General features: G+C 38.0%; 1 protein-coding gene across 3 annotated transcripts; it reads left to right on the top strand.

The window, feature by feature from the left end:
* The first annotated feature begins 579 nt into the window (after positions 1 to 579).
* LOC121592021 (bifunctional methylenetetrahydrofolate dehydrogenase/cyclohydrolase, mitochondrial) lies at positions 580 to 22,673 on the top strand. 3 transcript variants are annotated; one of them, XM_041913225.1, is made up of 5 exons: positions 583 to 687; positions 9,618 to 10,011; positions 20,172 to 20,346; positions 21,824 to 22,442; positions 22,498 to 22,673. In XM_041913225.1, exons 2-5 carry the CDS (start codon positions 9,710 to 9,712, stop codon positions 22,623 to 22,625), a joined length of 1,224 nt encoding a protein of 407 aa, XP_041769159.1. In that variant the 5' UTR covers positions 583 to 687; positions 9,618 to 9,709; the 3' UTR covers positions 22,626 to 22,673. The 3 variants fall into 3 exon arrangements, with proteins under 3 accessions (XP_041769160.1, XP_041769159.1, XP_041769161.1); XM_041913226.1 differs by lacking the exon at positions 9,618 to 10,011 and having other exon boundaries at positions 580 to 687; XM_041913227.1 differs by lacking the exons at positions 583 to 687; positions 9,618 to 10,011 and adding an exon at positions 10,511 to 10,654.
* The last annotated feature ends 3,439 nt before the right edge of the window (positions 22,674 to 26,112 follow it).

A 26,112-nucleotide genomic window follows, 5' to 3' on the forward strand; every position in this document is an offset into this window, starting at 1 on the left:
AGAAGCCGTTTAGTGGTCGTTTAGTGGATTTGTGGCACTTGGGTTGCTACGGTTACAGCATTTCCGTTTGAATTTCCCTGCGCTGGCGGGTGGTCCGAAAAGATCGATCGAAAAAAGAAGCAATACAATGCGTTATATTACATCTGCTACTTTTTTCTTTATGGTGCTTAATCGGTGTTTTTAGGCAGTCTGGCCTGAGTCTGCGTATCTCGCGAACAGACTGTATAACTGGAAGATAGTTGTGTGACATTCGGTAATCCGTGGCTTTCGGATTATCCGTAATTGGAATATGTGCAAGGTTGAATGTAAAATGAGGTGTAGTTATAGCGCTTTTGGCGATCCCCCCCTAGGGCTCCGATTTTGAAAGATGGTTTTCCGCTTGTATATGTATTGATGGATTGTTTACGTTTTGCATGGTCAATGTTTGGTGGAGATCAATTTGGGTGAATATTTTAGTTTATTAGAACACAGCCCGTGATTTAAAATGGAAATTTTCCTTCGAGAACTTGAAGCGTTCGCCAAACGCGGAAAACTAACTGTCAGTTTTCTTCGTCGATTCTTCTTCCACCTAGCTGTCAAAACGGGCTTATAACTTGACCTGATATCTTTACGGTCCTTGGAATATGTGGATAAAAAATCTTTAATGAATAGGGGTGATCAATAGTTAGGATTACGAGGAATTTTAGTGTAAGTACAACTTTTACACGTTATTTTTTGGCCCTTCTTGTAAATACGCTTTGAAATGTCATCTTACTTCTGTTATGTACCGATGAACATCGAAATATTCGCGGGCAGTCTCGTTTTTTGCACGCATATAGGCTATAAAACGTATATGGGTTATAAAATAGGCTTGAATCAAAGGCGCCTTACTTTTTGTTTTCCTTTAACCTAATGTATTTCTTTGCAGTTGTTTGCAGTACTCATCAATTTGATTATTCTAGGTCAAAGATTAGTTGTGTTTATTATTTGTCTTATCTTTGTTATTTCAATCGCATGGTGCCGTGTGGTGCTAAGGAAACAAGAAGAAATAATGACGACATGCGATGATGAGTGTCGGAACTCTGTTAATATTCCTTGATTTTTAACATGCTTGCATTTGCTTACTACTTTCGATTTTGTAAAATTTTCGTTACAAATATGTCCTGGCGGTTACTTGCTGATTAAACATGATTAACACATTCAGACCGATGGCGACTCCCACATTGGCAGTCCAATGAACTTTCACGTATGCCGGTGGCTGTGCCTTTTGTTAAAAAAAAAAACAACTAACACTGCAAACAACTGTACAGGCGGTCCCCGAGATACAAGGTCAATGGGGACCGAAAACGGCCGCAAAATACCGCGTATCTCGAATTTCCGCGTAAGTCGAATCTCGTGATTTCTAGCCAAAATATCACTAATTTTCGTGTAAATTTGCAACTAGGGGGTGGTTTTAGCCACTTAATCAATTATTTGATATGATTCTGAATGAAATAACAGTTTCAAACCTTTTGAAATAGTTTTTAACATCCGATCAAAACGGAAATTATTTGGTAATTTACAATTGATGTGTCAAATCAGTACAATTTGCTCAAAAAATTGTCAAATTTAGAAAACCGCGTATCTCTGAATCCGCGTATAAGAGGTACCGTGTATCTCGGGTACCGCCTGTACTTTACCCTCATGAAGAGCAATGGTGTACATGTAGTAAAATTTCTTGTTCTAAGAACTATTACGGTCGAAAAAAATCTCATCGCAGATGGTAGATGTTAGTTTTTCACAGAGAAGTGTTGAAAACTGAGCAAAACATTCAACTATACTACATGCATATACAGTGTATCCTAACAGTGTCCGTCGAGCTGAGTATTAAAAAAAATTGAATTTTGGTGGCAATAGGCATGGGTCGGTAAAAGAAGTGATGAAGTTTGATAAAGGCAGCATATTCATTGGAATAGTTCAATAGCAACAAAAGCACATTAAAAATTAAAAAAAAGTTGTTTGTCGACGCGTAGCAAGTATTCGTCTATCCGTGTTTTTTGCGTAATATGCATATTGATAAAAAAGCTTATGAAACCAAAAAAAATATTCAATCTGGTTTCTAAATACAATTATGCCTATTAGTGATAACAGGTATTCCCTGGTATACGCTATATTCGATATACAGGTATTCCCCGATATACGCTATTAACGCGGACCAGAGGCAATAGCGTATCTCAAATTTTAGCATAAGTCGAATTTCGGTTTTCAGTGAAATTATAGCTAATTTTCGTATAATTTTGCTTGAAGTGGTAGTTTTTAGTCATTGAATTAGTTATTAAATCTGATTTCAACTGAAGATCACAATTTTGTACCTTTTAAAATCGGATGCATTTCGTGTATATCGATCGAAATCGTGTATATCGAGTACGGCGTATAATCCTGTACTGTAGGTATGGGAAATACCTGTACTTGATCAAAACGCTAACTCAATTGAAGCTTGTTAAGGGTGTATTTTTTCCCACTGTTTCTACAAGACTTGTTGCAATAAATCTCTGGTAAAAATATTGTATTTACGGGTCACCAGGCCAAGTTACATTGAAAATTGACAATTGATATCAAATTGAGAGTATATTTAGCCGTTTTCATCAATTTAATTTCTGCTGGTTTGTTGTTTTTGGCACAATGCCAAATAACAATGCTCTGTATATTCTTCCGCCCCACAGGTTTTGAAATATGTGGAACTTTTTAAAGTACAATTTGTCAGAACTAGGTATAACTTACAACTTCACGCGTCTTTGAGAATACTCTTGAGTTATGCCAAAAAATCATACTGATATCTTGAAAAAACCTCTGAAAACCATGCATAAATGTAAGAAAAGGTATGAAAGTAATGCAGTCCGCCGAAAGTCGGACAGTTTCTATTCCATAGGAAAATGACTTAGTCGCTTGTCAACGTTGGCTGATATGGTTCTAAAATTGTTTGATATCAGTTGTTAGTGGTAAAACGATACTAGAGGAAGTCAGGGTTGGTTCGACACCTTGCCATTTTTGTATTTATAGCACTTTTTGAAGAAAAAAAAACTAGTACATATTATTTATGTCAACTGTTTCGAATATTTGAGTCACATTTCACTATTCAGAAACCTGTCAATTGTCAAAAAACAACAAAATAAACACATGGTGATTCTGATTTACAGTCGATGTAAGTTTTTACTTCTGGGACTTAAGGAATTGTGGCGTTATTTCAACAAAATTATAGTTTCTGTGTTAATAGTATTGTTTATAAACACTATTGATTTGTTCAGTATCACAGGGCGTAATTTGACTATATAATATAAAATGTTACTAAAACTTGTGCGGCCAATGGGGGTAAAATCGACACCCCACTTGGTAGTAGTGTAATGCTTATTTGTAGCATGATCATTTTGAATTAAATCGTAATTTGAATTAAATTTTAATTTAATTAAATTAAAATTTAATTTAAAAATTAAAAGTGCGTAATTTGATAGTGCCTGTATTTTATACAGATACCCCTTAACGATGTACGACAAACGTAAATATCAAGCTGAGCAAACAGGCAATTAAAAATACCGTAGAAGCTTTAAAACTCAAGATCTCAACAAACTAAGGAAGTTATAATTATGGAATTTAGCTATTATTCTCTCACAGAACGTTTGCCAAACTCGGACTCAAAACATGTACTTTATGGTATTGATTGAATATTTTTATATTTATATGGTTTATGCTTATGAAAATTTATATTCTTATGATTTTGACCGTATTTTAGGCTGACTTTAGGCCGGGTAGGCTTGACTGAAGAATAAAATAGCCGCTGGTTTGGAATCACATTGACCGATTTTCGTCTTTTGGCTTTCGAGTTGGCAGAGAAAAATAAAATTGAACACTTTTCGATTTTATAAAAAAAAAAAAATATAGTATTAAGAAGATTACTGGAAGATGGCTGCCAGGTTATTTTTAAAAGGAATCTTAACCAATCATTCCGTAAACCAGATGCTTTCGCCGCAACTTCTACTATATGGGGTCTGGCCCGATGCTATATGTATTGAAATTTTTGTTCTTGCTTGTAACTTTATTTCTTTCGCATATTTCAACAATCTTTTGTGTTAATTTTTCATAAAATTGGTACGAAACACTTTGTTGAACTCCGATGAAAACTACAGGCCATCAGAGTTTGTTATTTTAAAAGCTAAAACCAATGTGTCGAAATCACCCCCAAGGTGTCGATTTTACCCCATCATGATGTCGATCTTACCCGCACTGCAGTTGTGACGCAACAAAAAACATACTTTTTTATTTTTATCAAAATGTTATCAAAATCAATCCAGGAACCGTAGTTTCTCGTAAGATGGTAAATAATACATCAAAAAAGCTGTTTCGATGTCTTCTAGTAAGTTTACATTGGCAGAAGTATTGCAATCAGGGGAAAACCTTAAGGTGTCGAAACTACCCCCAGTTCCCCTACTAAGTAGCCTTTTAATGGTCCGAGTTTAGTCAAATCAAACAAAAGAGTAATTTTAAAGAGGAGATTATTGTAATTTTGCTGGACTTGTGGTACATTCGTCAACTCGTAGGACTTAACAACATGCCCATTATGGGTTCAATTCCCAAATGGACCGTGTCCCCAAACTAAAGATTATCCTATGCTGCTATGAGTAAATCAATAGGGCATTGAAAGCCTAGTCCATTAGTGGTACAGACAGGCCTTGACCGAAAACGGATGTGGTGCCAAAGGAAAAGAAGAATTATTGTAATTCATAATAATTTAATTGTTAAATCTTTTAGAAGCATCATACATGATCTATTCGTGAAGATTTACTGTCTAACTTGCCATTTGAGACCTGTTAGTTTAAGTGCTAGTGATTATTTTTTCCTTATAAGTAGTCTCAGGAAATTTCTAGGCTACCCCAAAGTCAGATAATGGGCCCTTTTCTCTTTTAAGATCGTAAGCTGAAATTTCTGCCTAACAGCTGTTTGCATTGTATAGCAGTTTTAGGCCGAAAATACACGGACCGGAATTCCGCGGCCACAGAATTCCGCCTGCTGTCAAACCCATATAAAAAGTGTCAACGGCAACTTTCCCGAATTGTCAAAGCCAAAAAATTTTCATCAAGCTGCTATCAAAGTGGCTGTAATATCCATGTGGGATTATGCCAAGGTGTATGTATTTAGTAGGTTGATTTTTTTCGCTTCTGCTTGTAAATGAAGATCCTAAGAGTGTTATGTGTATCGATCGAGTTAACAGAAAACTTGTTAGAGCCATGGTGGGTTAAAGAGATCAGGTGGTGGAATCTAGAGCATTTTAACGATTCGACACTTGACGTAAAGTGCCCAAGAATCTAATCGTTATTTACGTTTTCTTGACTTGTTCATGTATTTTATCTTCAACATTAAAACATAGATTGAAGTGAGTTCATTCGTGTTCATGAATTTCATTTCATGAATTTATATTAAATTTTCATTGTGACATATTTCTAGGATAACAACATAGAAATAATTTACTTTTCCAATTTTCACATTAATTCCTCAATGATCTACAAGACGCATTTTGACGCGCACAGACGGTAAATTTAAGTGAGAGTATTACTCTTACTCACATGATTTTAAATTATGTGATCAAATAAATCGTTAACTCTTTTGTTGATATTTCTCTTTTTTTTTGTAAAATCAATAAACTTACAAATGCACTTAATAATCAAGATATTTGTTCTAATTTTTATGCTTTGTGTTCGGGAACCAATGGTTTACGGTTTTAAAATTATGTAAGTTTCCTCAACCCAAAGGTCCTTTTCCACCATTTGGTATCTTTAATGCACTTTGATTTGAAAGTTTTCACTCGTCCTGTCAAAAAGTGACGTTCAAATTTGGTTATAAAAAAACAGATGACCGTATTACACGGTTTTACAAGTCAATGTGCAATTTGCAATGTGTGATACATATTTTGTCGCTCATGAAATTTACTTTGACTACTAGTACGTTCTTGGACTGGTCGAATGTTAATTTTATCCCATCCAAAAAGTGCTTGGCCCCCTGGGAAAGATTAACAAAAATGGTCTAGCACTCAACGAGTTAGAGAGATTAGGTTCCACCAATCTAGAATCAAAGTGTATGTAGACTATATGGTCTCATAGCGTGTTCTTTTATTTAATAGGAACGGTTTTACCGTATTGCTTAAGTATCACTGTATTAATAACATTAAAACATAGATTGATAACATTAATGCTTAAGTCTTCTTCTTTCCGTTTTTGTGCATACAATGTGTCAAAATGTGTAAAATAATGTAGAAAACATAGGAAAACCTGCACCTCGATAGGGCTGTTAAAATAAAGCTTGGGCGGGATAAAATTAACATTGGACTAGTCCAACTACGCACTAGGAGTCAAAGTAAATTTCGTGCTCGACAAAATATGTAGCACACATTGCAAAATGACTTGTAAAACCCTGTAACCGTATTAATAAACGATGCGCAATCTCTGATAGCATATCTATTCGTTTTGTCGAAAAATATATCAATTCGCGTAGCCAACCCTGGCCTATAAACGTCATCTCCACACATTTTCAGATTGCGCCAAGATTGCGCATAAATTTTTGAGATTATATGTCTGAGATATATCAATTTTTTTTTTGACAGATAAATATAACAAATAGAGTCGTTTGACTGATAAATATATGCGCAATCTGAGATTCGTTTATTCGTTCGCATCGTTTATTGATACGGTTATATGTCCGAAACATGTTAAGATTTGAAGTCAGTTATCCCTGGCTATTATATATGATAGCCATGGCACCCCAGGAAACACAACTGTTTATCATATATGATAGCCATTGTCCCCAAAGTGTTTGTGTACCTTGGGATGAATGAAAAACACGACCTTGTTTTGTCATTTTTTGGAGCAGGTACTGGAATCTAATTATAGCTTTGCGGCTGAAATAATATGGGCTGAAAATCGTAGACTAATCGTTTTGTGTGTTTGTATGGAGTGTTGACATGTTTTAGCCACCAACTGTCAAACTCTATAAATAAAGCTGACTATCGGGTATCGTGAAAGGCTTCAATATGGGAAAATATGAGGTGTCCGACTTTAAGTGGCCGCCACTGTACATTTCCCAATTTCTCATCCTATTCATTTGAACCATTTTTCTAGCTCAACTTTCCCCGCTGAGCTTTAGTATCATGGCACCATGGTGTTGTCATTACACGAGATTTTCCTGCTGCCTCTTAGTAGACTGTTTTCACCATACTAGACGACGGCCGTATGGCCTCGACAAGTTAATCTTATTTCAGTCACTTAGTACTGCGTTATTTGAAATGTATTCTTGAAATATTTGATGCTACGAACCAGATTTAGCCACTTTCGGCGGATACTATTATTCAAACGAAACATATTCGTAATAACTCATTCGTTCAAGCCATAATATGATCAGATACAATCAGTTCTACAAAATGTCAATGTCATAAAAAAATCTGACTTAAACAAAATCCATATCAGCGTCACGTACTCAATTGTGATAATCAGAGGTGATAATCAAAACACGATTAGAGTGACCAATACATGCTTCATGACATTTTTGCGACCATCGCTTGGTCAGTCACTATGTTATTACTCTTTTTTTACTGTGATCAGTTCTGATCACAGTTCTGAAATGTCACTGACATAGTCATGACAGATTCCGGCTGAAGACAAAATATTTGCAGCGTTACGAGCTCAACTGTGATGATCAGAGACGAGCCTCGAGCCTAGTGCGACCATCATATGCTTGGAGACATTGTGTGCAACCTACACTTGGTCAGTTACTTGGTATCGATATTTTCAGTCGGTGATCTTCACGATGGTCATGGAAGATATGCGATGCGTACGAGTGGTTCCAAGAAACAAAATGAGCATGTTTTCTCACTCTGTTTGAACCGACAGATAATCAAAACAGACAGAGCGAGGTAGCATGCTCAATTTACAGGGCTTTCGAGGATTATATAGGATTATATAGTTATAGATTCGTTCAGGCATGTAATAGACTCTTTTAACGAGATATAGAATCGTTCGGAAGTAGGCGTTGACATGTTCGGTTATACTTTAGAGCTATCACTTTCGTACCCCTTGGACTGCAGCTTGGATCATTCTCATCAGAAGGTAAACAAACGGTTTTCGTAAAAATATGTTTGTATTAACTTATTTATGTATTAAACAGCTTGGAGAATGATTATTAGTTATTTTTAGAACTTTTAAGAATGACAAAAAGAAAACCCTACGGCACAGTGTGTAAACAAAACAAATGACAGCACTACAGAATCGCTGAACATGTCAACGCCTACTTCCGAACAATTCGATATCTCACTGAAAGAGTCTATTATATGCCTGAACGAATCTAAAAATAGCTAAACATGTCTATATAATCCTCGAAAACCCTGTATTGCTTGAGCCCACACGCCAAGTATATTCTAAGATTGTCGTGATTAACGCCGACAAAAATGTCGTGACCAAGTGAGTGACCAAGAGTTGGGTGCTAATCAAAATGTCACCAAACATGTGATTGATTCACCAACTGTTTGACTCTCAGTGATGACAGTGATGATGATGATGATGATCAGTGATGATCATCTCAGTTGTGTACGTGATTAAGGCTTCATTTCAGTCATGAGTGACTGAAACAGTGGCATTTGGCAGCACTGTTCACAGCCAGAACAAATCATGATTGTGTTTGCGCCGGCATTAAGCTCAGCTTGTCGGTCAGAGTATCGGGTTTGACTTAAACACTCACACGTCGCGGTCGGGTTGTCATGACGCAATTTCATTGAATATCAGCAATGAGCATAAAGTTACCTCGGATATGTTCATTGTCTTCGTTGGTGAAAATCTCGTGATGGTCATGACATTTTGCAGCACTGGAGGATACAATGAATTTCACCATGACCCATCAACAATATAGACACATAAATACAGGCATGAATTAATTTTGAATAGAGTCACTAGCAGGTTGATAATAATACATTAAATTCGTGTGTACGTATTGTTTCGCCAGCGTAAATGAGTCTAACCGCGAGGCTACATGAGGTGAAATATACAGCGAAATGAACAATTTGACAGGCGAAATATCTGACGGATAAAGCATCACAGCAACCAGCTGATGTGCAATGTAAACTAATAATGTGCACAAAATCGTTACTAAATCCATTGAATAACTTCAATATCCAGTACTTCGTCAATTCTGAGTCAACAGTTCACAATTTCTTCCAATTTGTGAATGTTCTACTTAAGAAGATATAATTTTTAAGTGAATTTCGAAAGCGGATGTTGTGTCTCCCCCAACCCTTAAGCTGTACCTGTCATATATTTCGCCTCTCAAATAGTTCTTTTCGCTGTATATTTCACCTCATGTAGCCGCGCGGTAAAGCTAGATAGACTAATACTTTTTTCGCGTTCATAAAACGACCTTTTTTGTGTTTTAGTTACTGTATTTGTATTTTGTATTGCTCAATTTTTAGCAAAACGTGTGAATTGATGGTTTATTAAACCTCATGATTACTTTTACTAACCCATGCCAATTACGGCTATTGTTCGCCTTTTTTTTGTAAAATATTCAGCCAGACGAACGGAACGGGAAATCAGCGTTGAATGTGTTAATCAATAATTTACTTATTGCAGAAAAAAAACGAAATCCAACAAAACATTTCTTCCCATCAAGGCAGAATTAACTACATGTGCGTCAATATTGAATAGCCGCAGAATGGAATAGAATGAGTTTTACACATACAACGAGATGTTTTGTTTACACCAGATTGATTAAAATCAACGGGGCACTGCCTAGATTAGTCAGTAGAAGTTCAACTCTTGTTGACGTACAAAGCACCAATTCGCATACAAAAAACGTCAACATATATGGAGTGAAAAGAAATTTACTTTATAATTCAATAAACAAGGATCTAATAATGGTGCATAGCAAGTCCGGTCCTTTTCTTGAACAGCCGAAGGTGAATCTTGTCTCTGCAAATGCAACTATAGATCGAATGTTTCATTGTGCAACGAAATCAAATACCAGGTAAGCGTGGGAATTTTTGTTCCATAATGTTAAGGAACAGTTGGTTACCAAGATACTAACTGTTTGAATATAACAACCACGAGATTTTGTAACATACTTCGATGAAATCGCATCGGATAAGCCACTGCCACGGGCTTTATTTCCACGTCCACACTAAGCGTAAACTTTTTCATCAATTTGGAATTTGATTTAAACATCTGTACAAAAGTGTATGCTTCGTGTTTTTTGTTGGATCGTCTGCTATTGCGTAAACTTGCTTTCAAATTTATTGGATTTATTATTGTTAACATTTTATTTCAAGCATCGTGAGTGTGTCCCAGCGTGAGCGCTGGGCACACCTCCCCTCATTCTCAATGCCGCGTTTTTGGTTAATCCTCACTCCCACCCTTTCTTTCCTTCTCCTCAACGGACACACCATTCCCGCGAGCGTTGCCCGACCAAAAAATTCCAGGAAATTCCGACAGTAAGTGTGCAGTTTTTTATTCACAAAGCTATTCGGGAATATTTCAATTCTTGATGGTGCGTGTTGGGCGAACAAATCATTAGCTGCTTGATCCACCGATGGTGCGTGCTGTTGGAAGAAAAACATTTGCTGTTGGATGCGTTTGCCTGAGGAATGAAAGATAAATCGAGCATTAGAAAGGTGAACAAAACTAGTACTATTTAAAACTTACCGATCACGAAGATATTTTAAACGGCGACTCTGTATGCCCGTTCCATCTGCTTTGATCTGTTATCAGTAGCTTTGGTAATGAAATAGCTAGGTGTGATGGAAAATAATAGCAGTTGGAGCCGTCGGAGCCGTCCGGAGCCGTTAGTCGGCAGCTGGAGCCGGTCGGAGCCGTCGTAGCAGTTGGAGCCAACGGAGCCGGTTGGAGCCGGTTGGAGCCGACGGAGCCGACGGAGCCGTCCGGAGCCGCTAGTCGGAAGTATTCTGAAGCGCTTTAATTTCCCGATATTAGCGATAATTTTATTTTTAAAAACAGTCTCGAGTAAAAAAAGAGCCTTCTTCATTTATTGCTCTGTAGTTTTTTTTGTCTTTTAAAAAAAATTAAAAAAAATGTTTGCTCCGTGTATATAGATATATATATATATATATATATATATATATATATATATATATATATATATATATATATATATATATATATATATATATATATATATATATATATATATATATATATATATATATATATATATATATATATATATATATATATATATATATATATATATATATATATATATATATATATATATATATATATATATATATATATATATATATATCAGGGAGCAATAGAACTATGGCGGGAGGTGGAGTAGTGGTAACAGTCGGAAGTATTCCGAAGCGCTTTAATTTCCTGATATTAGCGATAATTAAAAAAAAACAGCTCACGAGTAAAAAAAGAGTCTTCTTCATTAATTGCTCTGAAGTTTTATGTGTTTTTTTTTGTTTCAAAAATAAAGTAAAACATAATTGTTTGCTCCGTATATATATAGGAAAAAAATGAATCAAACGATTATTGATCTTTATTTTCATAAAATACGAAACAACGAGGCAGACGAGTGTAATTATGGCAGTTTTGCACGGTTGTTTACATCGACAAACGTGTATGGTTTAGGCCGCACTTGTTTTTTACCGAATAACATGATGGCACATGGACAAGACAAAGAATATAACTATTAATCATCCGTCCAACTTTTATGAAAATAAAGATCAATAATCGTTTGATTCATTTTTTTCCTATATATATACGGAGCAAACAATTATGTTTTACTTTATTTTTGAAACAAAAAAAAAACACAAAAAAACTTCAGAGCAATTAATGAAGAAGACTCTTTTTTTACTCGTGAGCTGTTTTTTTTAATTATCGCTAATATCAGGAAATTAAAGCGCTTCGGAATACTTCCGACTGTTACCACTACTCCAACGGCTCCAATCGGCTCCGTCGGCTCCAACGACTACGACGGCTCCGGACGGCTCCGTCGGCTCCGTCGGCTCCGGACGGCTCCAACGGGCTCCGTCGGCTCCAACTGCTACGACGGCTCCGACTGGCTCCAGCTGCCGACTAGCGGCTCCGGACGGCTCCGATGGCTCCAACGACTCCGGACGGCTCCGACGGCTACGAAGGCTCCAGCTGCCGACTAGCGGCTCCGGACGGCTCCGACGGCTCCGGGCGGAACCAACGGTTTGAATTTTTCGGAATCGGAGCCGGAGTAGCAATGCTCGGAAGCGATTCCGAGCCGTGGGTGCGATTCCGGTTACCCATCACTATCCGGTATCCTCATGACATGCCCCAGCCATCGTATCCTGCCAGCCTTCGCCACCGTCAGGATGCTCGGTTCGCCGTACAGTTCAGCAAGCTCGTGGTTCTTCTCCTCCACGCTCCATGCTCGAACACACCGCCAAAGATGGTCCGGGGGATGCGTCGCTCGAACACGCCCAGAGCGTTTGCATCCTCCGCTCGGATTGTCCAGGTCTCATGTCCGTAGAAGACCACCGGGCGAATCAATGTGCGGTATATTTCACATTTCGTACGGGCTCGAAGTGTTTAGGATCTCAGCAGTCGGTGAAGCCCATAATATGCACGATTCCCCTGCACAATGCGTCTCCGGATTTCGCTGCTCATGTCGTTGCCCGAAGTAACGACCGTCCCGAGATAGCAAAACTCCTTTAGCACTTCGAGACTGTCGCCGTCAACTAATACACTGCTGCCAAGATGGTTTGAGTCACTGGCAAGCAGGTACTTCGTCTTCGTCGCATTGAATCTCAATCCAATTCTTGCTGCTTCGTGTTTGAGTCGGCTTCGCTGTTGTCCTGCCGATGATGTCGATATCATCAGCGAAGCCAAGAAATTGGAGAGACCGGTTGAGGATTGTGCCACGGATGTCGTTGTCCAGCCCCGCGCCTCTAATAACACCTTCCAGGGCGATGTTGAAGAGCAGACAGGAGAGTCCGTCACCTTGCCTCAGACCCCTATGAGTTTCGAACGATTCCGACGTCAAGTTCGATACTCTCTCCTTGCACTGCACCCCGTTCATGGTGACCTCTAACAGCTGGATCAACTTCCCACGGAAGTGGTACCGCTGCATGATGCTCCATAGCTCCTTCCGGTCTATGGTGTCGTAGGCCGCCTTGAAGTCGATGAACAGGTGGTGCGTTGAGATCTGGCGCTCTCGGCACTTCTGGAAGATCTGCCGTAAAGTGAAAATTTGGTCGGTGGTGGATTTGCCTCCAACAAACCCAGCTTGGTAGCTGCCGACAAAATTTGTAGCAAGGGGTGCAAGTCTCCAGAACAGGATCTGGGACAGGATCTTGTAGGCGGCATTCAGGACTGTGATGGCTCGGAAATTCGAACAATCTAGCCTGTCGCTCTTGTTCTAGACTGGGTGAATAACACCCAGCTTCCATTCCTCCGGTAGTTCCTCCTGTTCCCAGACTTTCACGATCAGCTGATGCATTTCGACGGTAAGCCTCTCCGGCCCCATCTTGAAGAGCTCGGCCGCCAGTCCATCGCTGCAAGCAGACTTATTGCTCTTAAGCTGCTTGATAGCGCTGGCAATCTCGTCCAGAGATGACGGGGGCACCTCGTTGTCTTCATCGATGCTGTCGCTGTTGTTGGCAATGTTTGCTGTTTCCTCAGTCGTCTATAGATCTCCACGTTCTGACGGGTTTGATGCCGTAGCATTCTTCTCGGATAGTGCAGACCACTCTTCGTCGAACCATTTCTTTTGCTCTCTACGAGGTAAGCGGACGATCTTGTGTTCGGCTGTGGTGCCAATGGCTCGTTCCACCATACGCCAGTGATTGGCGAGGGGCATCGCGGCGATGTTGTTGTCGGTTGGAAGCGCTTCCCCAAGCGTTGTCGCGTACCCCTCCGCCAGATCATCACACTACAATCGATTCAGGTTGAGCCTTGGGGTGGGCTGACTCCGTTGGTTGTTAACCACGGAGAGTTTCTGGCGCAGCTTAACCATGACCAGGAAATGGTCCGAGTCGACGTTTGCGCCTCTACGTTTTAACGTCGATAATATCCGAGAAGTGTCTTCCGTCAATCAGAACGTGGTCGATTTGGGACTTTGAAACGCCCTTCGGGTGTTTCCAGGCTATGGCGGTGTGCATGCTGGAAGAAGGTGCTGCGGATGCTCATGTGCTTCGAGAAGGCAAAGTTTATCAGCCTGAGGCCGTTTTCATTTGTCAGCTGGTGGACGTTGGTTTATATGCCTCCTCCTGTCTGACCTGAGCATTAAGGTCTCCGATGACGACCTTCACGTAATGTTTTGGGCAGCGGTCGTACTCCCGCTCCAGCTGCGTATAGAAGGCCTCCTCGTCATCGGTGCTCCCAAGATGTGGACTATGCGCATTAATAATGCTCAGGCCGAAGAATCTGCCATGAATTCTCAACCTGCACATCCGTTCGTTGATCGGCCACCACCCGATCACTCTCTGCTGCATCGCACAAAGCACCATGAACGCAGTACCGAGCTTGCGCGTCTCTCCACCGCTCTGGTAGATCGTGGAGTTGCTACGGTACTGGCGCATCGTCACGCCCTTCCAGCATACCTCCTGAAGTGCTACTATTTCGAAACCGCGGGCCCCCTCATCGAACGCAATTCGAGTCTTCACATCCGATGAGAGGTTTTTGCAGTTCCAGGTCCCTGGCTTCCAATCGTAAGTCCTTTTCGGTGCGTGGGTCTAAATCGATTGGTCCGATACGGTACTTCTTCTTGTTGACTGTTCGTTGTTTTGGTGTTTTTATCGAGAGACATGTTACCGTTCTGTACGACGGGGACGTATTGAGTAGGAGTAGGAGGTGAAGAGCCTATGTTAACCTTCTAGAGGCTTCGGATCAGCGAGGTATTGCTACAACACTGCCAACAGAACTGCTATATATATATATATATATATATATATATATATATATATATATATATATATATATATATATATATATATATATATATATATATATATATATATATATATATATATATATATATATATATATATATATATGAATAATATAACAATATATGTACTAGGTGTTCGTAATAAAATAATATTGAAGGGTGATAATGCATTAGTTAAAAACTTCTTAGTCTTGAAAAAGTAAGAAAGTAAATAAAGGATTATGAAATTTTAAAAAATATAATCAATTTATTAAATTGTAATATGAAAATTGTTTATCGTTCGACATTTCACTTCAGACATGTGATCGTCCACTCGATCTTGGAAATTTTCCTTACTGGAATTGCTGGAGCTAAGAGGCCTTCCCTTGGAAGGGGGACACTCCAAGCTCATGAGTAAGGACGTGTAGTCTCATGTATTGTATAATTTAATCTGTGTTTATTTCAAGAAAAATCTGGTTTATAGCTCGGAATTATTGGTGTGTGTTGGATGAGTATGTATATCTTATGTCCATGTGTAGGTGCATATGAATATGCTATGCCTATTTTGTATTTCTTTCCATTGGTCTGTTTTCGGATTTTATGGTTCTCTATGTATCCTTATGTTTCGCCTTAATATGTTTGTCTTCAAATGCTTCGCGTTTCTAGAACGTTCCTAAACACACTTGAGATTTTATGACCATGCGTCTTGCGTTATCCTACAGCAGCTGTGTCAAACTCATTTCATCATAGGGCCGCATATACAGATTTTCAATGATTCGCGGGCCGCAAATTTGAGAATAAAAAATATACCTAAATATTTATATAAAATATTGTTTAAAAACGTTATTGTTAAACAAATTGACTTTTTGGACTCCTCGCTTCAAATCTGAAATCGTTTTTTATTTACAAATTTTTCAATGTTATTTTTCTTTGTACTCTTTCATATTAAAAAAAAAAGTTTAATACAATATAATACAGTTTAATACAGTTTAGTACAGTTTTAAAGTCACATGCAATTTCTTTTATCCTTATTATTAAAAAAGGATATTTTTCACTAGTCGCGTTCTCACACGGCAGTTCTCTTAGAAAATATCGCTCAACCCCACTGTTTCACTGAGGTAGTAGATTTACCCTCGCAGCCTGTTGCGAATCTTTTTCAAGCAATCCGAGCTATCCATTGCTGGATGAATAACAAAAATATTTGCCCGCAATTTTTTGACAGATCAAGAGAAAAATTGTAATGAAACGTGTTTAAACATTATTCCAAGTTCCAAGTGTTCTGGTGGTATATTCATTTCTTATAACAAGATCCCGTATTTTACGAATATTTTTGTTTAAATAACGATAATTTTGTCTGACGAAGATTCGTGGTGTGTGATCCTATAAAGATCGGCAAACCTCTTTTTGACACTTGACTGGAGATGATTCGCGAATTGAGGAATTGAGGACTGTGTGAGCTAATCTATTAATAAGCTTTGTATTGCAAGGCTTCGGCATTTCGGTTATTTTAATCCTTAATCTAAATCCTTTAGGCTTAAGTGTAATCATATCATTTTGGTTTTGATTTTTGGGGTGGTTGGAAAGAACCGGTTAATTCGTTTGCAGAATGTGGGGTACAAATAATTACAACTTGGCTACAATCATTTTTATTAACATTTATGGTGGCATGATTATGAAAAAAAAACAGATGTTGCTCCAATCGAACATCAAAGATGTAACATTCTAAGGTCGGAGCCGTGCAAATCCGTTCAAAGAAATTCGGAGCCGAATGAATCGATTTCTCACTGCAGATTAGCCGCTCTGTGCGACAACCGATGACTCCAACGGTTCCGAATGGCACTAAACGGCTCTATAGGCTTCGGACGGCACCGAACAGAACTGTTGGTTTGATTTGGCCGGAGTTGGAATAGCTAAGATCGGAAATGGTTTTGAGCCGTGGATGCAATTCTGACAATCCATCACTAGTTGTTGCAAAGATTGGTTGTGTGTGTATCAAGTTATTTTCATTCCTTTTTCGTTTATAGACAGTTCACACAAATCTATTTTTCCACACAGAATGTGCAATTGAGAGAGCACAAAATTATCCTAATATTCAGAATTTCATCAAAACATAATACGACTGAGTTTGCATTCGATTCAATGTTTGTTGCGGGTCTCGATTGCTCTGTACGATTGTATAGAATAAGTTTATGAGATGTTGTGGGTACATTCATGTTAGTTTCGAAAAATATACCAACAAAAGGATTGTTCTTCTCTGGAAAATGTAATACACTTCGACAAATAGTAATAACAGATTTTTGGTTTGCAGTGCAAAAGCAGAGTGATTCTCAAAATAATCTCGCGGGCCACATTCAGAATCGACAAGGGCCGCATGCTGCCTGCGGGCCGCCAGTATGACATACCTGTCCTACAGGATTCAATTATTGCTACGCATATGCATGTTGCATCATGCAGTCTGTTTCCTATTTTCTTGCCACGCTGTATGGACATACGCTGAGATATATTATTGCCCTTCGCTTACCGATTCAGTCAAGTACCGGGCCGTTCCAAAATGCTTATTTATTTAGGCCAACGATAATGATTCCATACGATAAGTTTCAGTTTGGTTCTATCTTTGCATTTGCTGCATTTCTCAGTTATGTTTCAAATGGGTTTTTATTACTATGCTGTTTAACCGGATGTGTCAAGGATTTAACTATCTGTAAAATGTGATAGTTTCCAGATGGTTCTGTGATTATATAATTTTATATAGCAGACATGCTACAAAATGGTCAATGAAATAAGTAGTTTATTTGTTACGCCCATTAAACATCGCTTTATTATTGAAACCAGGACTAGTAATATTCAATCACTACGATCTCAAATGTAATACAAATGTGCTTTATAAGCCAGCAATTGACGATGTAAGAAATCAAAATAACAAACCGTACACAATGAAGGCGATCGTAGAAATACAAAGTAAGTTTTTTAACCAGTAATAAAAACATAGAAACACATTTTTTTTAGTTTCCGGAAGAACTGTTAATCGTTAAGCAACAGGATGACTTAGCTTTGATAACAATTTCAAGCAAATACGACGAACAGATCAAAAGAATACAAGCTGTAGAATCAACATAACTGCATTCTCTAGTATAAAATGTATTGTCGTTGGGTATGCAATCGTTGAACAACGTGTATTTTTTGGTCGTAGCCACAAAGGTTAAACGCTTTTTAACACTTTGAAAGCATGTCTGTTTTTGTTCAGCCTTGCTTTAAAAAGGAAATGTGATTTTATTATTTTTTATCATTCTAACCGTCATCATCATCATCATCATAAATTCCTCTCGGTATAGAATCTACATAAGGCAATCCGAATTCATTTTTTGACCCATGGTAGCTTCTGTCTAACGCTCTTCGACATAACGATTTTAATACCATCTACCAAACGTAGTAGCACTGTTAGGAGTTACAAGTCTATTTGTTGTATTTATTATATATAAAATAGATTATCTGAAGTGTATTCTATTATGAAAGCCGTTCCACATTGAGCGCGATTGCAAACGCGATTGCCTCTGCCATGCGGCCAGTGCTGGCAGTGTGTCAACCTTAAAAAAGTATTTCTGATTCTACGCATAATTTGAATTTTTAGGAAAATATCATTTGATTTTTCAGCGAAAAGAAATATTTTTAAAGAAGGGGTGAAACCCATTTTTGAAAACCGTTCCCCAGGAGTTCGCGTAATTCGAATATCCGCGTAAGTCAAATATCTCATTCAACGGCCATAGTACAACTGATTAGTTTGTATTTTTGATTAATTGTATTATTTTTATACATTTTATCATTTTTTGATACAATCCGTGCAGTAAATTCTGATATTTTTTACTCTAAAGTGAATAAAATTTATCAGCAAATATGCAATTTATTCTGACTTGAAGCAATTTTTACTGATTTGACATTTGATCTGGCAAATTTTGAAAACTGCGTATCTCTGAATCCGTGTATGTCGAGAACCGCAGTACTTGGGAACAGACTGTATTGATTTCGGATGTATCTGTTGACATGTTCCGCGATTCTATTGACTTGCCACTTTCCACGGCACCTTGAATCATAGGTAAACAATGCTTTCTATATTTTAATGCTGTAAGCAAGTAATATCGACCATATATTCTCTTCTATTTCATTTATTCATTAATTTTTTTTTATTTTATTATAAAAATAACGGTCGAATTGAAATTTGGAATCGCTTGAATTTGACTCGAAAATAGGCACAATACGAAAAAATGAAGAAGAGAAACGTCATTCTCCATACAAAATGTATGGAATACCCGGGTATGCTGGTTACCAACTTACGTGGTAAAGTTAAAAAAATCAAAATAAAATACTTACAGACTGTTTAAAATTACAATTTATGCACCAAAAAATCAGAAATTAAATGTTGGGAGGCTACGGAAAATTTCAGGTCAATAAAAGCAATGAATCAAAAGTTATTGCAGTTCGAAGTTTAAAAAAATACCCGGGTATCCGGTTGCCAACTTAAAGGTTAATGGAAGCTTCAGCAAGATTTCAAGTGCTGAGTATAAACGAAGAAGTGCCACATAGGGGTAAGCAAAGAAATGCTGTACAGGCGGTCCCCGAGATACACGGTACCTCTTATACGCGGATTCGGAGATATTTATTTAAATTTGACAGTTCTTTGAGCAAATTGTACTGATTTGACACATCCATTGTGAAATACCAAATAATTTACGTATTGAACGAATGTAAAATACTATTTAATAAGGTTTAAAATTGTTCAATTCAGTAGAAACATATCAAATAATTAATGTGGTGGCGAAAACCACCCCCTACTTGCAAAATTGCTCGAAAATTAGTGATATTTTGGCTGGAAATCACGAGATTCGACTTACGCGGAAATTCGAGATACGCGGTATTTTGCGGCCGTTTTCGGTCCCCATTAACCGTGTATCTCGGGGACCGCCTGTATTTTGTATGTGAATACTTCAACTTGGAGGGTATAAACGTATGTTTAAATGGAACATAATTCATTTTGTACTGAGCGCCGAAACGGATTTCGTCGAACGGAGTCCATGCTCTGGCCGAATATCTCGCTGAAAGAATCAATTATATGCTTGAACAAATCAACAACTCACTAAACATGTCAATAATATAAAAGAAAACTCTGTATATTATTTATTAAAAATTGAATGATAAATAAATGCCCAATAAGGCGGTAAATTACAAGGAATTGAAATATTGTGAGGATTTTGTTTCTCTTGTTTCTCTAGTGTTTCTAAAATGGCTCAACTGATAGACGGTAAGCAGATTGCCAGGGAAATACAAGAAGAGCTGCAAAAAAAAATCGAGTCATGGAAAGCTCAAGGGCATCGTTCTCCGCAGCTGACTGCAATACTAATTGGAGATGATCCAGCTAGTACTACCTATGTTAATAACAAAATGAAGGTAAGTAAGGTATCACTTACGAAGGGAATTGAGAACGATTCAGGGGCCACATTAATTATTAATAACAAATAACAATTTTTTTATTCTTTTGTATGATACTTTATACACTTGGAGTGCCAGTTTTCTGTTTGTTACCCTGGCCCCCAAGCACTTTTTGAAATTGTATGTGACTTTCATATATGATAGTCATCATTTATTGCAAGGAAATAGCGATCATGAAAATAACTTATATTTACATGTTTAGTATATTTAAAGTAATATCTGTTATATGAAGGAAAGAAAATTCACAACATCGATGAAATACATATGTGGTTACAGTATATTTATCAAAGAAATTATTATTTTCTATTTACACCTGTTCTCACTTTCCTCTGAATCGTTATCCGGTTGCTATGGATCGCAATCCATGAGAATGGATCGCAATCAACTACGTCTGAATCGTTGTCAGCTACATTGGGATCGTTTTAAGCTACGTTTGGATCGCTCTCAGCTCCGTTTGAATTTTACAGTAGCTCGCGCAAATTTCGTTGCCGCGCAAAGTTTATTTAGTGACTGCTTGGCGTACCGCACGATTCACATCATAACAGACAATATGAAAAGCAACAATTTCATATTGTTCTTTGTTCGAACCCAATTGAGAACTTGTGTTGAAAACCCATTTTTAGGCAATGAATTGACTTTGAATTAAATTGAAATTTGACAGATTTGACGGCTTCTACGCATCAGAATAGATCCAGACCGTCCCTCCATAGCAAAGAAGGAATATCCGACTAAATCTCGAAAGCCTAAACAGGATGACCACGTAGGCCGTTACGTCATAAAGAAGAAGATTGTGCAGGTTTGTTTGGAAAACTTGGTCAAATAATCAATCAAGTATGAATGGTGATGTAAGCCTCTAATAAAAAATACGATTAGATTTTACAATCCAATGTATTAATTATTTAATTCTTTTTATGGGATGCAAATGTGTCCCCCGGTCACTGAATAAATGATTGCGCTGCAATGAAATTTGCGCGAGCTACCGCAAAATCCAAAGGTAGCTGAGAGCGATCCAAACGTTGCTGAAAACTATCCAAACGTAGCTGAAAACGATTCAGACGTAGTTGATTGCGATCCATTCTCATAAATTGCGATCCATAGCAACCGGATAACGATTCAGAGGAAAGTGAGAATAGGTGTATATGCTCTATTCTTGACCCTTGATTGAAAATCAATAAATTATTCATAAAAAAAAACTTGTACGTTTGCATGAACCCCTATACATTACACGGTTATTGAACATTTTGTAGATTTTGTTACAAAATGTCATGATCATACTTCTCAACTATAAGAATATATTAAGATTTAAAGTCAATAACTCTTGGTTATCATATATGATAGCAATAATTCTTCACATCCTGGCCACCCACCCCCCCCTCCGAGGGCACACAAGGTGTTACAAATAACAACTAAACACTACTTTTCGGTGCACTTTTAGGCTGCAGCTGATGTTGGAATCGAAAGTAAAACAGAACGCTTCGGTACTGAAATTACAGAAGAGCAACTTCTTGAACGTATTGACCAATTAAACAACGATGACGCAGTTGATGGAATTTTGATTCAGTTACCGGTACCAAATCATATTGATGAAAGAAAAGTATGTAATGCAGTATCATGCGACAAAGATGTGGATGGCTTCAACGAACGTAATATTGGTCGACTTTGTTTGGATATGAATACCTTGATTCCGTGTACACCGTTAGGAGTGCAGGAACTAATTAAACGAACAGGAATTGAAACCTTTGGGAAGAATGCCGTAGTTGTAGGCAGATCAAAAAATGTGGGAATGCCAATAGCTATGTTGTTGCACGCAGATGGACGAAATGACACATGTGCCATGGACTGTACAGTAACTATATGCCACCGGTTTACTCCACCTCAAGAACTTAAAAGGTTTTGTCAAACAGCTGATATAATAGTGACGGCTACTGGTGTTCCGGGACTTATAACATCAGATATGATAAAAGAGGGAGCTGCTATAATTGATGTTGGTATAACTAGAATAACAGATCCATCAACAGGAAAAAAGAAGTTAGTAGGAGATGTTGATTTCGAAGGTAAGTTTCGTCTATCAAGTTTTATGTAAAAATGTTGACACTTTTTTCTTACTAGAGGTTCGCAAAAAAGCTGGCTTGATTACTCCAGTGCCGGGAGGAGTTGGACCCATGACTGTTGCGATGCTGATGAAAAATACAATGATTGCTGCTAAAAACTTGGCTAAGAAAAGAAATGCATTTTAAATATTGTTATGTATTAAATAATATTGGAAGTTCATGTAACAATCGTAACTTATGTTCATTGTTTTTTTTATTACTCTTTAACATCATATGTCAAAGCTATTCGAATCTAGCGATTATCACGCACCAAGAGTTTGAAACCAAATTTACACACGTAAGTTAGCAATCGGCATACCCTTGTATTCCATTTTCCATATTTGACGTATTCAGTAATGTTGGAAACTGTTATAAGGTTCTAACAAACTGTCAGCTAAGGCGATGTTTTGTGTATGGACATAGGCATAAAAAGGGAGAAAACCGCGCAAAATGGGACAATTGCGATAAAAACACCCAAGAGCGAAGATAACGGAGAATAAAGAAAAAAAAAACTAATTTTTTGGTGCACCCTCAGTGCTTACCTATCAAATTGACTTTGTTCTCTTATTTTTTGGTTAGAGCGCCAGTTTCTAACATTCCAAAAAAATAGTTTGGAACACATCGACGCTTAAAACTAAATCGCGAAACGAAAAATATCGGTAGCCACCGAAATACCGTTAGTGTAGAATCGCGCTCGTGATAAAAAGGAAAACGTTCACTAGGTCGAGTAGTGCAAACACCATGGATTTCATGCAGTATTTACACGGAGTGGAACGGGAGAAAGCAAACATTCCCGTAGCGAGTCGGACGGCAGGACGCAATAGTTCCTTCACAACGTCCTTTAGCTCGCTCGTAATGTGTGAAGCTGTAGCAGAATCTTCGCGTGAGGCGGGCACGAGCAGGTGCGTCACGGGCCGTGACGCGACACCAAGAATGCAGGTGCGGGACCACATCGCGACAGACTCAATCCATGACTCCAGGGCTGCAGTAATGACTACTGGCAACGTAGGTGAGACCTTTTCTGCGTCTGCAAAACGCTTAGACCCAGCGTAAGATCCGCGAATCACATAAAAGACAGCAACGAATAAAGCAACTAGAGCGTGAGTAAATCATATCCGTGGGCTTGAAAAGGATGAGGAACGGTGCCGGGCAACAGATCGTTCGGGCGCACCGTATCCTGATCAATTTGGCTACGGGCATCACGAGCCGCACGGGGACATGTTCCGGGGTCAAACCCCTTCCCCGCCGTGTATTGACCTCGACCACAATGGTGATGCGAATCGGACGCACGTCAGTGGCGACACAACTACACACACATGCCCTGATAAACGTCATTACCTAAATCATGATGTTACAGTGAGCGTAAATAAGAACTATTTTATATTTTGCATAATAAAAAAAATAAAATAAATAAATATGGTTCGGTGTCTCCGAGTGGACGTTAACCGATAATTACCGCAAAAGATAGATACTCCCCGAGTGGAGAATTAAAGATATCAGGGAGGATAGCATAATATCGGTGTCTCCGAGTGGGCATAAACCCGAAAATAATCTTAGAATTTGTTTAATTAAATTAATAAAAAAAAAACAATGTTTGGTGTCCCCGAGAGGATGTAAAACCAATGATAATTATTATTATACTAATAGTAATAATAATTATAACAAAGAAAAATACTCCCAGAGTGGAACATTCACGAACCCTACGAGAATATGAAGCCATCGGTGTCCCTGAGTGGACGTAAACCCGAAAATAATCATATAGTTTAGATAAGTGAAACAACACAAATTAACTGAAAAAATCGGTGTCTCCGAGTGGACGTAAAACCGATAACCTTAGAATTTGTATAATTAAAATAAAAAAAAAGAAAAACATTGTTTGGTGTCCCCGAGTGGACGTAAAACCAATAACAATTATTATTATACTAATAGTAATAATAATTATAGCAAAGAAAAATACTCCCAGAGCGGAACATTTACGAACCCTCCGAGGACATCAAGCCTTCGGTGTCCCCGAGTGGACGTAAACCCGGAAATAATCATATAATTTAGATAAGTAAAACAACACAAATTAACTTAAAAAAAAATCGGTGTCTCCGAGTGGACGTAAAACCGATAGTTACCGTAAAAGAGAGATGCCCTTCGAGCGTAGGATTCAAGATACCTGTGATGATAACAAAATATCGGTGTCCCCGAGTGGACGTAAACCCGATAATTATAACAAAAGAGAGATTCTCTCCGAGCGGAGAATTCGAAATCCCCGTGAGGATATTAGGACATCAGTGCTCCAGGTGGACGTTAACCTGAAAATGTACCTAAAAATGGAAAATTGGAGGAATATTGTTCGGTGTCTCCGAGTGGACATAAAGCCGATAATTACTGCATAAAAGAGATAATTTTTTTACTACAATTTACGACCCCTAATAATAACATAAAAACAATAATCACCGCATATAAGTGTTATTTAACACATTATTCAAAAAACATTATTTTATGATATATCCATGATTCGTTATCTACGAAAGAACACAAGTTCGAAATTACTAATGTCTGACAGTCATAGCGTGTGGGACCTTTCGGGAATATTTTATTTATATATGTTTACGTATTTGAGAGTGTAAGTAGGTGTATGTATATATTTATATAGATGTATATGGTTTTATGTATATACATATATGTATGTATGTATATATGGATACATGTACATGCATGTATGGATGTATATAGGCAGCAAGTACAGTTCTTTAGAGATAAATGCTCGTTAATTACCCTTACAATTTTCACTATTCATGTACAACCACAAAAACAAAAATAATTTGTACAAGATATTATACTTGCGGTGGATTGCTTATAGCAATGTCTTAGTTGTAATCAAGTAGCCATTGGTTACAGCAACCGTGGTTACACTGAATATCGAATAAATGTAGTTAGTCTTAGTTCACTCTTAGAACGGTTTACATCGTCTTTCAATCGCTCCTACATTGGTGACCCCGACGTGATCTCCGGATTGTTATTAGTTCTCCTAATTTGAAAATTTGTGAACGAACATGTCTACCGAAAACGTTACTAACGAAGAAACTTCCCCTGCTACTGCAGCCGTTTCGGTTAAACTTCCGGAATTCTGGAAGAACGATCCATCATTGTGGTTTTCGCAAGCTGAAATTCAGTTTTTGTTGGCCGGCGTTCATAAGGATGAAACAAAATTTTATCATATTGTCGCTAAACTCAAACAATCCGTGCTTTGTCATATCGCCGATTATGTAAAACAGCCTCCTGCGACAGGAAAATATGAAGCCGTTAAGCAGCGCCTCATCTCTCGATTCGAGCTCACGGAACAAGCCAAAATGGATCAGCTACTTGGATCGTACGATTTTGGAGACCTTCGTCCTACGCATCTTTTAACGAAGATGCAGGAACTTGCTGCCGGATTGAATGTGAATGATTCCTTGTTAAAAAGACTATTTCTGCAAAAACTTCCAGCTAATATACGTGCAATACTTAGCATCCACGATGGAAGTCTTTCGAAGCTGGCGGAGATGGCAGATAAAATGATAGAAATGGCTCCTCAAACATCAGTTATCCATGCTTCTGTGCAAAAAGAAACGACGGAAAATTTAGCAGAAGAAGTTGCTGCCAT

Source organism: Anopheles merus, chromosome 2L (genome assembly GCF_017562075.2).
Source record: "Anopheles merus strain MAF chromosome 2L, AmerM5.1, whole genome shotgun sequence".
Taxonomy (NCBI): Eukaryota; Metazoa; Arthropoda; class Insecta; order Diptera; family Culicidae; genus Anopheles; species Anopheles merus.

Coding starts and splice junctions, on each gene's coding strand:
- LOC121592021 (XM_041913225.1), top strand. CDS start 9,710: ATGAGTTTTACACATACAACGAGATGTTTTGTTTACACCAGATTGATT. Junction 20,347..21,823: donor ATGTTAATAACAAAATGAAG/GTAAGTAAGGTA, acceptor GTGCACTTTTAG/GCTGCAGCTGATGTTGGAAT. Junction 22,443..22,497: donor AGGAGATGTTGATTTCGAAG/GTAAGTTTCGTC, acceptor TTTTCTTACTAG/AGGTTCGCAAAAAAGCTGGC.